Raw genomic sequence first — 16,107 nt, 5'->3', positions numbered from 1 at the left:
AGACTGGCATGTAGGAGGCACTGGTATGGTGCAAATAGTTATGTAACACTCAACAATAGCATACATTTTGTGAATGCTATGGTTGATTGCCCTATGAAAAATTCTAAATTGATTAGACATGATTCCAAAAGCATTCTCAACCACACACCTCGTGCTAGATAGCCTATAATTGAAGATTCTTTGCTCCCTTGAGAAGTTCTTCAGGAGAAAATGTTTCAAAATATGCTCCCCCAGAGAAAAGGCATCATCTGCCACAAATATGAAGCTCAAACCTTTGAATGTCTCCTCTTTTGTGGGTAGATGTAATGTACCGTTTTTCAAAGGGGTATAGAATTCAGTTTTTTCAATTACTCCTCCATCAGAATTTCTTCCATATTTGCAGATGTCAATGAATAGGAATTCATATTTGGCATTGACTATAGCCATCAGAATTATACTGAGGAAACCCTTATAGTTGTAGTAATACGATCCTGAATTTGAAGGAGGCGGGATCCTTACATGTTTGCCATCTATGGCTCCCCAACAATTTAGAAAATTCCTGGGATCCTGGAATTGCTTTGCTGTTATTTTCCATTCAATAGATGATGCAAACTGTAAAAGAAAAAAACAATATTTTGGTAAATATAGGATTTTTTTTTTAATCTTCTACTTTTCTTTATTACACAGGATATGGCAAATACATATTCACTAAGCTTTGTTACTGCATCAGAAACAACACCAAGCAATAAGAAAAAGAGGTCTTTCCAGACTCAACAAACAATTTCCTTTTGCAAGCTTCTGCTCTCAATCAGAAGAGAGATGAATGCAATGATTTGGGTGTCCTAAGCGCTAAGAAAATGTGCAGGTTGTCTGATGACCGAAACAATTAATTCAGTTACCTAACAAAGGACTGAGAGGTGAATTAACCAGAAATACACATTTGGCAGAGTACACCTCATATGGCAATCAACCAGTACAACTTTGGCACCAAAATCAGTAGGATGTTCCATTAACACAACAGGAACGTCCATAAAGCAGCTGGACTCAAGAATATCATTACATATCCTTGTAATATATGTTTGTTTCAAACAGTAATATATGTTTGGGTATTGAGGTTTGTTTACATTCAAACAAAATATGCTACATTTCTTTTTTGCACACAATTTCACTGTCACGTTTAAAAGAATTTGGTTACTGAGATTAGTCAGTCCATGATTACAACTGACATACTGTTCTGGTTTCAATTGACTACTTATTTTTTAAGGTTGAAGTTTTGGGCAGTTGATCTATTACATAAAGTGGTGCAAAATGTAACTATCTATCAATATACTGTTGTGAGGCTGTGGTGGGGCCTAAACCACATCTGTTTTGTCAATTTAGTTTTATTTCAATAAACAATTTTTGGAAAAATTTACTTTGATATATTCATTTTTTCATGACGTCGATGATGGCTTCACAAGTTTCAGGAATTATGCGTCCCAATGACTGTTCAGAGATGTGCTGAACATTAGGTCCTCCAAACTCCACTACCAGTGGCTAGGAAACATAAGGTTGCGATGAGTCTTTGATCTGGAGTTATAGAGTGTTTTTGTTCGGTAATTAGGGGTGACATCAATCTTAATAGCTGTTGAAAGCAATCATCTGGCATACGTAGATAGTTTCTAAAGTCATCAGGGTTATTCGCCTTCAGTAATTTCATGTGTGAAAAACACTCTCTGTTCCTCAGCCAATCTTTGCTCCATATTCTTCTCCTTTTATTTCACTCTTTCTTAATTTCTTATATGGCCAGCACTCCCAGCATTGCTATAGCAATGTTTTTTGTAATTTGTCTACACATTTCATAGTAAATAAATGAAGATTCTATGCGCAAACAAACATGCAGTGAAAGCTTCAGCCAATCAGGGCACTGTGAGAGTCATGATTGGACACTGTCATCATGACTTTATCCAATCATGGCTCATCCCCACCCCACAGTATGAAAGTATTCTTTAAATGGTAGCCATTTTCAGTGTGATTTCAGTGTGGAGAGAGAACAGGGCTCTGGACAGGGACAATATACTTTGTTCACAGCACACTGGGTAACGCTGCTTGCAACTCGAAAGAATGCAGGACAGGGCTCAAGGCTGCAGCTTATTGTGCCCCTACATCTCCATACAGCTGGTGGTGATGCCAGACCTGAGCTCTACCTCCTCCTCCGCCACCTCCATGCCCTCCTCTGCAGAATTGTCCTATGAACATCAGGTACCCTCTAAGCATTCAAAGGGCTATTCCCAGAGTCAGGCTAAAAGGTGCCATGCAGTGCTTCAGCTAGTGTGTTTAGGGGACAGGAACCACACCAGAGCAGAGATTCTTGCAGCTCTGCAGGGACAGGCCCAGAGTTGATTCACACCATGCCAGCTGGAGCCAGGAATGGTGGTGTGCAATAATAGCTCAAACCTCCTGTCTGCCCTTAGACAGGGAAAGTTGACACATGTGTCATGCCTGGCACATGTCCTCAATTTGGTGGTGTAGCCTTTCCTAAATATGTACCAAGGGTTGCAAATTTGCTAAGGCTGGCCAGATAAATCTGTAGCCATTTCAGGGGGTCATACACAGCCAGTGCTCAGTTGGCTGAAATTCAGCGGGAAATCTACCTGCCCGTAAACCGCCTGATTTGTGACATGCCCACCCGGTGGAACTTGACTTTGTCAATGCTGCAGCAGGTATACATGCAGCAGAGGGCCGTCAACAAGTACCTGTGCGAATACGGCAGGTGACTTCTGAAGGCAATTGGTTCCACTAGATTTTAGTTAGAGGTATCCGAGTAAAGGGGGCTGAATACAAATGCACGCCACACTTTTCACATATTTATTTGTAAAAAAAAGTTGAAAACCATTCATCATTTTACTTCCACTTCACAATTGTGCCATTTTGTGTTGGTCTATCACATAAAATCCCAATAAAATACATTTATGTTTTTGGTTGTAACATGACAAAATGTGGAAAATTTCAAGGGGTACGAATATTTTTTCAAGGCACTGTATATGCAGCACTGATGAGCACTGATAGGCGGGACTGATGGGCACTGATAGGTGGCACTGATATGCAGCACTGATGGGCACTGATAGGTGGCACTGATGGGTACTCATAGGCGGCACTGATAGGTGGCACTGGACACTGATGGGCATTGATAGGTGGCAGGAATGAAGGGAACTGGAGGCATTAGCGAGAAGGGGGGCCAGGCAATCTCTTATAGTAAGATGCCTGTAGTCTCTCAGGACCTGGGTGTTTATTGCTATTTATGGATTTAATTGCGTGCATGACTTCGGATGTAGAGATTGGAAGATTAAGGCAAGCTCGCTGTAATAATATTACTGTAGGTAGATGCACGTGTGTCAGGAGGTCGTCTGCCTGTTTGGAGAAAGTGTCAGAAGGCGAATAGAGTGTGGATATGGGGGTATGGAATTTGTGGACGATTTTAATGGGGTTACTAGTATAAGCCATGGCTGAGGTCTTAAGGCATATTGGTCTGTGTGTCTGGTCAAGAGTAGGTAATCGGAGGGCAAATAAAGTGTCAGGTTTATTGGCTTTTACATAGTAAGTCTTATGGGAGAGACAAATCCTTTTCTTTGCTAATTTCGCTAATAATAAATCTAGTTCCATTCACGCCTTTTCATATAACAGTCAATTCACTGTTGTCGGGTTAGATATGAATTCAGTATAACAGGCGTGAAAATTACGTTCAAGTTACTGTAGGTGGGTACGTTTATCGTGTTTAAGTTGCATTGCCAAAGTGATGCATTTTCCCCTAACGACAGACTTATGGACTTCCCATAAAGTAATAGGGGAGATATCGGGAGTATCGTTGAATTGTAGCTAAAGATGTTAAGACAGTAGCTTGAGTTGGACAGTAAAGATGGATTCAGTATCCAAGTGAGATCCATCGACTTGGGCGTTAGAGCTGAAATGGTGATGACCACAGCGCAATGATCGGTCCACGTTACCAGATAAATAGCGGAGTTTAGCATCAGGGGAATAGCAGCAACTGAAAGGAACACATGATCGATATGTGAAAATATAAGAGTAGAAGGTATATTTATGCCATGCTGGGTTAAATTGAGGTGTGCTGGGGCGTAGTATGAAACTATTGTTACCTCTGTCTAGTAGGTGGCCCTTAAGTAGAAGATATCAACCCCCCTGGGAGATCCCTCTTCTGGGGAGCACTGGCCTTCGCCAACCCTCCACTTCTGTCAGGTTGGAGGCTCATGGAGAGCCCGAGGTAGTAGAGCCATGTAAGGCTGTGACGGGGACCTCCTGGGAGAGTGAGCTGCTGGTTGTTCATGATGCTGAGTGGGATCCACAAGCTGAAGATTTTCCAAAATGGCTTGTAGAGCTTCAGGGGTCGAGCTAGAGTACATTTTGCCATTATAGGAGAATTGGAGGGCAAATGGGAACTTCCAGTGATATTTCACCTAAAGTTTGTAACTGGGGATTCTTCGCCTGCCTCTTTGCAACTGTAGGTGGTGCCAGGTCAGAAAACAGTTGTTAAGTATATCACTTGAAAAAAAGTTCCAATTTGTCTTGAGCTGCTTGGAGCAACTGTTCTTAGTGCGATAATAGTGAAACTGGACGATGATGTCCCGTGGAGGGGCCATCGGGTTGTCTTCTCCATGGTGACCTAAGCACATGGTCTATCTCGAGACGTTCCATAGGTATGGATAGCATCAACTCCTGCAGCAGTGCCATAACCATAGCTTGCAGGTCCATGACAGTTTCTAGGACACCACGAAGACACAGATAAGAGCGTCTGAAATGACTTTCAGCATCTTTCAGATGTGGCAAGAGGGTCTTATTTTCATCACGGAGACCCTCCAGTTTCTGATCATACCTAAGCACCCCCTGAAGGAGTGCGATTCCTCTAGCGGGACTTTTTTCACGGGGTTACCTCTAATAAAGTAGAAAGTAGTAGAAGTTTATAGTTTTTGTATAAAAGTATTGTAGTTTATTAATTTAGCATCTAAAAATCATTACACATGACCTAACCATATAGACAATAAAATGGATGCATGTAAATGGGAAAAAATAATTCTACAAATAAATGACCAAATGCAATGATACAGGTAGTAAAGAACCAATGATCATAGAACCCGACGTTTCGAGGTAAGCAAAAGGGGTTGACCTCTTCTTCAGGGGTAATGACAATTGGTCAAAATGGATATTTCATCTAGAAAAATTAACAAAAAGCAGAGCAAACATAAATGGATGAATATCTCAGGCATTCACAGCAGGAGGCAGTAGAGAGCATCTAGTTTACATTATAAAGGTCAATAGACATTAACATATGTTACATCTTTAGTAAGTTCCAGGCATATACATGCAGAGATTTCATACTGACCCCTTAAGATTCATATAAACACTCCCAGGGACATTATCAGCATCCAATGCGAATCAAGAATTTGCCGCCCATCAAGGCCACACAGGGATCACAGAACCGAGGCTCAAGAAGATAGGGAAGATACCAGGTGAATCACAGGAAAAAGAACCAGGGTGGACTGAGGTTGCTTCACAAAGGATATCCCCAATATAAGAACAGACACAGTCCTCCCCTCACTGCGAAGGCTTGAGACAGCCTGTTTGATGGAGTTAGAGGGTGGGGAGTACAATCCTGCTGCAATGAAAATATTTCAATGAGAGTCTTAAAAAGAGAGCCTAGTATAAATACAATACTATTCTCAGAGTTGTAAGGAGTATTGGGGTTAGCAGATTCACCCGAGATTGTCAATATAGAACATATATAACACGTACCTAAAAACTGAGGATAAAAGGAACCAGATCATGGGTCCCAATTTCAGCAGCAGGAAGTATTTGAATAATACCCCAGAATCAAAATGGGCAGGAGTCCAAGGAAATATGCAGGTTCCCTGGTTGGGTGTGAGTACGCATAAGTCTGCAGATTATAAAACACATCAGGGAAATATTATAGGTAAGTAAACAGTTAACCGTCTGTAAAATTTCCAAACATCCCAACCAGAGGGGGTCCATGCATTTACCTGCCTGTCTCAGCTTCCTCCAAGCACGTCTGTGCGGTGTCAGCAGCAGCTGATTAATGCAGTGCTGGAGGAGTTTAAATGTGTGTTTAATTGCAGTGGGTGGGGATGTCCAATCAGCAGCCTGATTGGCTGAACCATGAGTATGGGGCGGTCACAAGGTTTTTTTTTTTTTTTTTCTCTTTTAGGGAGGACGTGAGATGTCTGTCTAGGATATCCCCCGGGCAGAGCGACGCATAGCGTCATTCCCACGAAACACTCCCTGGAGTGAAAGCATCCACAGCAGGGAGGGGATGGACATGTATAACAGCGCTGTGCTCGGCGGGGGGCGGAGCCAGCACGACGTGAAGGATTCCCCCATGCGTCTAGAAGTCCCGCAGCGCAGAGCTGGCGTGCCTGTTGTCGTGGAGATCCATGACACGGACTGCCAGAGAGAGGGGGGGGTCCGGGAGTGCTCTGAAGGGAGCGCTCCTCGGTCTCCCCCGGGTGCGCTGAGTGAGCTAACAACACAGCCCAGGCCTGGATGGATGGAAGGGAAATGAGTGAAAGTGATTGGATAAATGGTAAGAAAAAACAAAAAAAAACAAAAAAAAAAAAACAGAAATAGGGGACACAGACATGCAGAAAAGGGTGTAAAGAAGGAAGTAACAGTGAATGGAGAAGTGACAGCAGAAAGTAAACAGGGGAGGAAAGAAGAGAAAATGCAGTCATATAGGAGGAGAAGGAGGGAGAATCCTCCTAGGAAAGGGAGGAGGAGAAAAGCAAAGAAGGAGGAGGTAAAAAGAGAATGAATATAAGAACACCGATACTTGATGGATCTCCGTGTGGTCGGGAGGGACGGTCCCACTGGATCAGAAAAAGTCCTGAAATGACAGGAAGGAGTTGTTCCATTATATATTTTAAACAGTATATTATATCACAGGCTAAACAGGAATAACATGTTCAAACTATGAATATATCTATAATCTTATTAGTTTATGTGTCCTATCAATTCCAAAGACCATCCCTGGCCAGGGGCATATTCCCAGAGTGTATGTATTTATCCAGTCACGTGAGAGTACGAGATTACTATAGTGGGTAAAAAATAATAATCAATAAACAAGGAATACAGATAGTCCAGGTAGGCAAAGGACTACCTCAATTTAAATAAAAGGGGGGGGCGATCCTATTGTGGAGGTTCCCATTCAGATCCTCCTGAGGAGAAACCCTCCAGGAAGGGTCTGAAGGAGGTGGTTGCATTGAGGCCAGGTGGCATAGTCGCATTCAAGCGAAAAATCCACCTTTGTTCGGCCTGCATTAATATTTTGTTGGTGTCGCCTCCTCTAATACCAGGGTGTATTCTGTCTAGAATCAGGAAGGAAATCTTCGGAGTGGTTCCTTCATGTAGGTCTCTCACATGTCTTCCCAGGGGGAGGCTTGGATTACTGGTCTGCATGGATAGGATGTGTCGATAGGCGCGTTGCCAAAAGGGCTGAATAGTTTTGCCCACATAGAAACAAAAGCAGTTACATAAAAGTAGGTAGACTACATTAGCTGTTTGGCAATTCGCATAGTGTTTAGGGCGGTAACGTTCGCCATTTGGGAGTGTTATATTGCGCGTGGTGTTCATAAAGCGGCAGTAGTTGCACCCCCCACAAGTAAATGTACCTGGGTATTTGCACGGATCCTGGTGTCCGGAATCGTGGTATTCACTGGACACCAGGTAATCCTTGAGAGATCTGGCTCTTTTGAATGTAAAGACCGGGTGTTTGCTCACATATGGGCCTATAGTGGGGTCCATTGAAAGAAGATGCCAATACTTATTGGCGATTTTTTTGAAGGTTTCATGCTGGTTGCAGTATTTGGTTATAATCGAAATTGGATTCTTCTTGATATTTTTAGAGGATGGATTGTAAAGCAATTCTTTCCTGGGTTTTACTACTGCCCGATTGTAGGCCTTTTTGAGGCATGATTTAGAGTAACCCTGCAGTAATAGTCTCTCCCTCAGGAGATCAGCCTCTCTTCTAAAGGTTGTGTCATCTGTGCAATTTCTGCGTGTCCTCAAGTACTGACTGAAAGGGATGGATGCAATTAGGGGTGTTGGATGAAAGCTGCTAGCATGTAATATAGTATTGCCCGCTGTTGGCTTCCTGTATAAACTACTGCTGATACGTCCCCTGTCATCTTTATGGATGGTTACATCCAAGAAAGTTATGGAAGAATTGTCAAAGGTCATTGTAAAACTCAAATTGAAATTATTTGTGTTCAAACATTCTAGGAAAGGTTCCAGTTGATCTTGTGGGCCGTCCCAAACAAGGAAGACATCATCGATGAATCTGAGCCATAGGCTCACATTCATCATGAAAGGAGCCAGTTCCTCGGATTGGTTAATCATGCGCTCCCACTCCCCCAGGTACAGGTTGGCATACGATGGGGCACACGAGGTCCCCATCGCTACCCCCTGCACCTGGAGGAAGTGGGAGCCATTGAAAGTAAAGTGGTTATGTTGTAGGATATAGTCCAAGGAATCCAGCAAAAAATCACCCATTTTTGGATTAAGTCTATTATCTTGTAAGATGACCTGTCGAATACAGCTTAAGCCCTTGCTGTGGGGAATCGAGCTGTATAAGGCCTCCACGTCGATTGCCACCAAAATCGACGTGGGGGGAATGGTCATTCCATCCAAGATCTGGAGTAAGTGGGGAGTGTCGCATAAGTAACTGGGAAGATTGGTCACAAATGGGCGAAGATGCCCATCGATGAAGGAACTGAGGTTCTCTGTTATTGAGCCGTTCCCCGACAATATAGGTCTGCCTGTTGGTCGTTTTACACATTTATGCAATTTCGGTAGAGCATAAAAGGTTGGGATCTTTGGTTGTTTAATTCTAATAAATTCCCATTCTGATTTGCTGATCACCTCCTTCAGGGGGTGCTTAGGTTTGGCAAAAATTGGGATGGGGGCTTACCTCTAGAAAAATATACAGTGCCTACTGGGATGACACCTCCCTCCTTTCAGTTTCTGATCATGATCTCTCACATCTCGCTCCAGGTCATCCATTCATGTTTTAAGATCAGATGTGTGTTGTCCCAGCTCCCTATTTCCCAGCTCCCTAATTTTGCTCATTGATCCAGTCTAAAATGTCCGTTATGGCCTTTATAAAAACTACTTCAATCTGCATGATGAGGTCCCTTCAGGAGTGCTGTGAAGTTGGAATAACTGGAGTGCTGCTGAGGTTAAACTCATCTCATCATCCTCACTGAAGCAGGCTGGCAGTGGCCTTGTATGCAGGGGAGAGCGAGCTGCTCTTGACTTAGCAGCCATTTTAGAGGAGGCTCCCACTCTATTATGGATGTTTTTTTCTAGTGTCCCTAGATGATAGACCTCTTCTCTCTACTTTTGGATCGGTTGACTCTATGCTTGGACCCTGCAGATTGAAGAAGTGGGGCTGGCTTGTTTTATTGCTGAGGCACTGGATTCTGCTGAGGTGGTCTTCTTGGCACACAGTGCAATGTGTGGAGTGAGCTGCAGGGTGCTTTAAAGTCCCGGGGCCATGGTCCCCTAACAGAAGATACCTGTCCTTAAAGACCCCTCTGGGGGTATGCCCATCTTGTTGGGCCAAACTAGGATGGGGTTTGACCCCCTTCTATCCTGCCTGCATGAAGACTTCATCAGTAAGTGCAGGGTGAATTTCCTGTAAACATTCCTGCCCGGGTTGCCTAAACCTTCTTTGCGCAGTGGTGCGTGGGTTACTTTCTGCAACAATTCTCCTATTGGCTGCTGCTTAGGCCTGGAGTGTGGGTTCATTTAAAAAAATTAGTGCCATTTGCCAACTGGATGCGAGTTAATGCAGTGTTAGTGCGCCTGCTTGAAATCCCTCTGTGGTTCCCTAGGTACACCTGCCTGCCTTAGAAGTTGGTGCTTACTGCACCTGCATAGCTTTATTCTCAGGCTAGTGTCTAAGACTGCGCACTTTGCCTCTTCATTTTTCTGTATGCGCCACCCAACCTTGCAACAAATTCTGTCCCAGAATGCTTAGCACAGCTCAGCTGTCTTAACTTGATACCTGGGTTTTTCACATCAGTGCAGTTCATGACTACCCTCTGAGGACAAAATTTGACTGCACATGACGGATCAAAAGCACACGATACAAGGGTCAAATGGCTTCTCTAGCCCAGGCTCAGCACATAGTTCCAACAGGGGAAGTAGTTTATCCACACAATGTCTTAGCCTTGTTCAGATGGTTGCCCCTGTTCTAACTCCCTGCCCTCCTCTGGCCATTCTGCTGGCCCATTGGTCACACGGTCTTCCTTTTTTTTTATTTAGAGAGGGATTTTCTACCACAATGTAATATTTCATGAGCAGAATTTCAGGTCTTATAGGGACCAATAATAGCAGGTGTGTGCCCCTTCAGCCTCCCTTCCTAAGTCGGTCTTTTGCCTTTTGAGACAGAGACACTCCCTAAGGAGAAGGTAATAGTTGAGGATTATTCTTTTTCTCCTCTCAAAAATCCAATTCTGAATCTAAGACAGAAACCTACTTTCATAGGAAGACATGACTGGCTAAGGATGGCTCAATGGCCTCTTTCCAGTGATAGGGCACCCCCACTTGTTAGAGTAGGGGAACATCTGTAGGCCTTCTCATACTTCTAGTCACAGGAAATCTTAAGTGTCTTGGTCCAGAGTATTATTTTTAGGGGCTACAAACTTGACTTTTGCATTCTGCCTCCTACCCGCTTCTTGCTTCCAAACTTGCCTCTGTCTTTGAAAAGGTGGGTCAATCTTCTTGCTGTTAAGCAACTCCTGTCTCAATTGGTCATTATCCCTATACTGAATGAATGAATGACTTGTATAGAGCTGCAAATGCGAACTGAATCACCTCAAGGCGCTTGGTACATCCTGTGGGTCCAGCTTGTTAGAAGAGGTGGGTCTTGAGTACTGAAGTAGGATGCTTTCAAAGCTTCTACTCGAACATCTTTACAGTTCTTAAAGCAAATGGAGGAGTCAGACCTATTCTGGAGCTAAAAAAATTTAACTTGTTTATAAGGGTTCAAAAGCACCAAACTGCCAGGTTGGTCAATGCCAATAGACATTTGGTACGCTTACTTGCCCAGGCCCAACTTTCCTCCTCATAAATGCTATTTGTGTTTTGCAGTGGGCAATCAGCATTACCAATTTGTTTCCCTTCTATTTGGCTTGTCCATGTTCCCCAAATTTTAACGGAGGCGATTGTTCCAGTCTTAGTTCTGCTTTGTGCACAAGGAATTCATGTGTTGGGGTACCTTGAGGATTTCTTCTTATAGAATCAATCTCTTCCTACCCCTGTCAGCCAACATCTTTTAGTTGGATCCTCAGCTCATCAATGGATGCTTTTTACTGGTTAGAGTACCTGGGCCTTTCTCATTGCAAGGTGATCTTTCTCATTGCTATCACCTTTACAGGGATGGTCTCTAAGAAAGTGATCTTAACCTGTAAGGGGCCCTTCCTAGTCTTACACAAGGAAAAGATTATCTTTAGGCCTAAAGTCTCTTTCCACCCCAAAGTGATAACTTTCTCCTACTTTCACCAGGACATTGTCTTTCCCTTCTTATATCATGCTCTGCAAAAAAATCCCAAGAAAAGGTCTCTCCAAAGGTCTTGACTGTGATACTCTACCTCTCAGATACTGCCTCATTTAGGATTCCCACTGGTGGCTCCCTGCTTCTCATCAATCCCATTGCTGGGTGGATTATACAGGTTGTATTTTGAGTTTATGGTTTAAGGGATAGGGGGACTCCCTTCCCTGTAAAGACACACTTCAGCAGATCTGTTAACATTTTATTGGCCTTTCAGCATCCGGCTTCTTTTTCTCAGATTTGCAAGGTTGCCACCTGATTTCCTGTTCACACATTTGTTAAAGGAGAAGTATAGCCAAAGCTGCACGGGAGTGCAGTGTATTCTACACTCCTGTAACCTGTTTTCAGCAGACAGCGGGCTAAAGTCCACTGTCAGCTGACCAGCAGCTGCCTCAGTCTCTCAGCGAGCTGCTAAGATCCTTAACCACCCCCTCCCCTCCTTTTCCACAGTCCAGCGCTCCAGAGAGCCCTGGAGGGACAGAGTAGAGAGCTGGCGACTGACAGTCAACAGCTCTCTGCAAGCTGAAGACCGAGAACTGAGCGATCAACGGTCTTTGATCACTCACGTCTCTGTCTTAGAGGAGGCGGGGTACAGCTGCAACCGGGATCAGTGCTGCAGTCATCTAAGTGAGTATGAATTTTTTTTTTTTTTAAAGCCATACTTCTCTTCTATGTTTTACCAGGTGAATGTTCAGACCTCCTCTGATGTCATTTTTAGGCATTAGGTGCTACAAACTTCTCTTTGAGTCTGTGGAGCCATTTTTTATTCATTTCTTATGTGAGCCTGTTGCCATTTATTGGCTTGTTGGCCACCCCTCAGTTGAACTGCTTTTGGATGTTCCAAGGTAATGACTAAAGATCCTGTGTCCTATACTGTATGACTAAAAAATAGAATTTTTGACTTACCAGTAAAATTTGTTTCATGGAGTACAGTACTTGATACAGGTCCTTTCTCTCGGTTCTTATAACCTTGCTATTGCTTGCTACCAAGCTGAGGTTAGCTGGGAAACAGATGTTATACAGGGGGTTGTCCCCACAGCTCTCTCATTTTTGGCAGTGTCTAATCATCCGACTATAGCTGCCTATAACCCATGCCTAAAAAGCCAGTGTCCTGTACTCAAAGAAACCATTATTGTTGGTTAGTCAAAAATTATATTTTTACATATTTACCTATCTATAGTCTAATGCAATTATGTAAAACTTCAAATGTACTGTGTCGTTTACAAATTACACTTTTCTGCTTTGGTTTCAGAAAGTTGGTTGTGACAAAGTTATTGGCTCAACTAAAAAAGAAGACAAATGTGGAGTGTGTGGTGGTGACAACTCACACTGCAAAATTGTAAAAGGAACTTTCACAAGAACACCAAGGAAACAAGGTAAACTAAGTAAGGGATATTTGTGGTTATAATATTTGAAAAGCACACCAGTCCTTTAAATGTCATATTAATACAAAAAAGGACAAAGACATTGGAACAATATATGGGGTGATTTAATTTGAGAAAATACTTTCTTATTGTTTGTTTCTGCTTTTATGTTTACACACAAATAGTACTGTCTCATTTTGTAGCTTTTCTCTCATGAAAACGTGTGAAATGTAGTAAGGATATTAGCATCTGTTATTTAACAAATGTAAATAGTATAATATATATCTTATATCTTCAGAGTAATGTATTCATCTTGTACAAAGGTAAGTACAACACAAGCATCCCCAGTATTTCTCAGGTGTAGTGTGATTAACAAGTTAAAGGAACTGCAGTCTGCTCACATAATTTGTAATAAAAACATGTTTGCCATTCTGAAGCTTCCCTCCAACCACTTTGCATAATATTTTATATATACTGTGATTCTATACTTGCCAAATATGCTGCAGAAATATCCCTCCGCTAAATCTGGCTGCAACCATTTAAACTGGGCAGCCAAAGCTGCTGCCTGTTCACTTCTTGGATTCACACAGACACACAGGGGCACACCTCCAGCTCTGCACCTCTCATAGGCCCTCTTATAACTCATACCCCCTCCCTTCCTGGCAAACTCTCACGAGAGTTAGAGAGAGAGCTGTGCATGATGTCATAAGCCTAGGCTAATGTCCAGACAAGAAACAGGAAGTGGAATATATAAGGTAATTACTGGCACAAAAAAAAAAATGTTTTTCTAGCCAAAGTTAAAACAACAAGGGCAGAAGATTTAATAGATGGAAAGTTGAAAAATTACTGAAGGTCCACTTTAAGACACATTTAGATACAAGAAGCAAAGAAAGTTTTGCAGTTTGTCCCCCTGACTACCAATGAGTCAGCAAAGTTAAAAAGGCTCCATAACTACACTAGTACAAAAATATTGTTAATGACACCAATAACAAATTGAATAGCAAAGTCCATATCCATCAGGAATATCCAGCTGTCACAACTAAGGGAGATGTCAGGACACTAAAGTCTAAGTGCCCCCCCCCCCCGTGTGAGTATGCTCACCTCAGGGCGTGTAACCTTCCAATTAAGTTAGGTCTAAACACGCCAGCGAACCAACTCTGAGTTCTGTGTAGATGGATCTGGGATATCCTATGCTGTCCAATGACGTAGTCTCCACATGTATATGAGAAATGAGGACTGGATAGTGTGATACCGTTTTATAAAAAATATATATTTATTTAAGCAAAAAGCCCCTATGTGACAAGCATAAAAATATTGAGATTGTGTGTCCCCTTGCTCCAAACAGACCAGCTGCTGACTCCTACACCACCCTGTCCCCTCCCCCACACGTATCGACACAGGGATATGATGTCTCTTCCTCAGGGGGATATGATTGGACGGATTGTATGTCTTTTATAAATACTATAGCGGCGGCCATTTTCTAGTAGCCCGCTAATGATATACAGTGGCGGCCATTTTCTTGTAGCCCATAACACTGGTGTTCAATGTCCTTATACACTGAGACTACATTGTATCTCTCATAATACTAACATGGTTTAACCACGGCCAGCAAGATAACCCAACGGCGCCAACTTGCCATAGCATAATTTACTGCACTCTCTGCTGAATAATGTAATAATAATATCAGAACAGTGTAGGTGAGTGGACACACAGCCTCTAAAACTTTAATATTGAAACGTAAAATCCTGGATGACAATACTACCTGGGATGCTTACATTTAATAACATAATTATGGTCCAATGCCAAATACAGATATAAAAAAAAATATATATAATATATACCAATGTGAACAGAGATATAAAAATATTAATATAATATACAATTTCTAATCTGTAAACACTGGTAGATAACCCACATAATACCAACACTATAGTAGCTAAAAAAATTATTAAAGAATAATTAACAAATTTATAAAAAAATACATATAAATTAGGGCAACCGCCATTATCCTACATCACTCTTTGTGTAAATAGTGGAATAGGTCCTCAATGGATAATTAACTTAAACCAGAATGGACTAGGAGAGGACCCATACAGGTAATTATACCCATTGACATTGTGAGGACCTCATAATTATCATATATAAATGTGTTAATAAATGTTTATAATATAGCACATCTATATGGTGGAAGCTTCTGTATTGATATATAATGCCTATTTTTTTTAAAACAGGGGCATAACCAAAGGAATTCAAATATGTGTTCCAAAGGTTACCACCCCTATCCATAGTGTGAAGCTCAAACCAACTCCTTCAGGGAAAATTACTACCAAATGTTTAACATAATCTAGATGTGTCTCTTCTAAAATACACAATCAATGAACCACTAGAGTACCCCAAATAATAATATTACCTATTACTAAGGAAACACCTTAGGTCAAATTCCTTGTTTAACCCACCTGGCGCCAAGGATCCTAATTGGTGTATCCAACATGATTCCCTTTTACTAATCTCCCTTTATAAATTAGACCCTCTCCAATTTCGTTTTGGTGCCTCTATACCCCAAAATGTCATTCCTTCTGTGTTTTGGTTATTTTGATTCATAAAATGGACTGACAAATAATGTTTATCAAACACCTTTCAGATGTTCCTAACATACTCCTCCATTCTCGCTTTAAGGCCCCTTTTATTTCTCCCTACGTAAATCAAATTACATGGGCATTTCACTGTGTAGGGAGAACTAAAAGGGCCCTGAAAGCAAGAATGGAGGAGCAAGTTAGGAACATTCAAAAGGGGTTTGATAAACATTACTTGTCGGTCCATTTTAGGGATCAAAACACGGAAGGAATGACATTTTGGGGTATAGAGTCACCAAAACGAAATTGGAGAGGGTTTAATTTTATAAGGGAGATTAGTAAATGGGAATTGTGGTGGATACACCAATTAGGATACCTGGCGCCAGGTGGGTTAAACAAGGAATTTGACCTAGGGTGTTTCCTTAGTAATAGGTAATATTATTATTTGGGGTACTCTAGTGATTCATTGATTGTGTATTTTAGGGAGAGACACATCTAGATTATGTTATACATTTGGTAGTAATTTTCCCTGAAGGAGTTGGTTTGAGCTTCACACTATGGCTAGGGGTGGTAA

General features: G+C 42.0%; 1 protein-coding gene across 2 annotated transcripts in view; it reads left to right on the top strand.

The window, feature by feature from the left end:
• Nucleotides 1-16,107, top strand: part of LOC141132411 (A disintegrin and metalloproteinase with thrombospondin motifs 2-like) — a 1,679,109-nt gene that overhangs the window by 1,247,233 nt on the left and 415,769 nt on the right. For both annotated transcript variants that reach the window (XM_073620760.1, XM_073620761.1), the window contains exon 14: nucleotides 12,849-12,972. In XM_073620760.1, the coding sequence (XP_073476861.1) occupies nucleotides 12,849-12,972 (124 nt within the window). The remainder of the gene's footprint in view (nucleotides 1-12,848; nucleotides 12,973-16,107) is intronic.

This window comes from Aquarana catesbeiana, linkage group LG03 (genome assembly GCF_042186555.1).
Source record: "Aquarana catesbeiana isolate 2022-GZ linkage group LG03, ASM4218655v1, whole genome shotgun sequence".
In the NCBI taxonomy this organism is placed as follows: domain Eukaryota; kingdom Metazoa; phylum Chordata; class Amphibia; order Anura; family Ranidae; genus Aquarana; species Aquarana catesbeiana.
The sequence above is the reverse complement of the archived record's forward strand: the minus strand, read 5'-3'. Positions and strand labels throughout refer to the sequence as shown.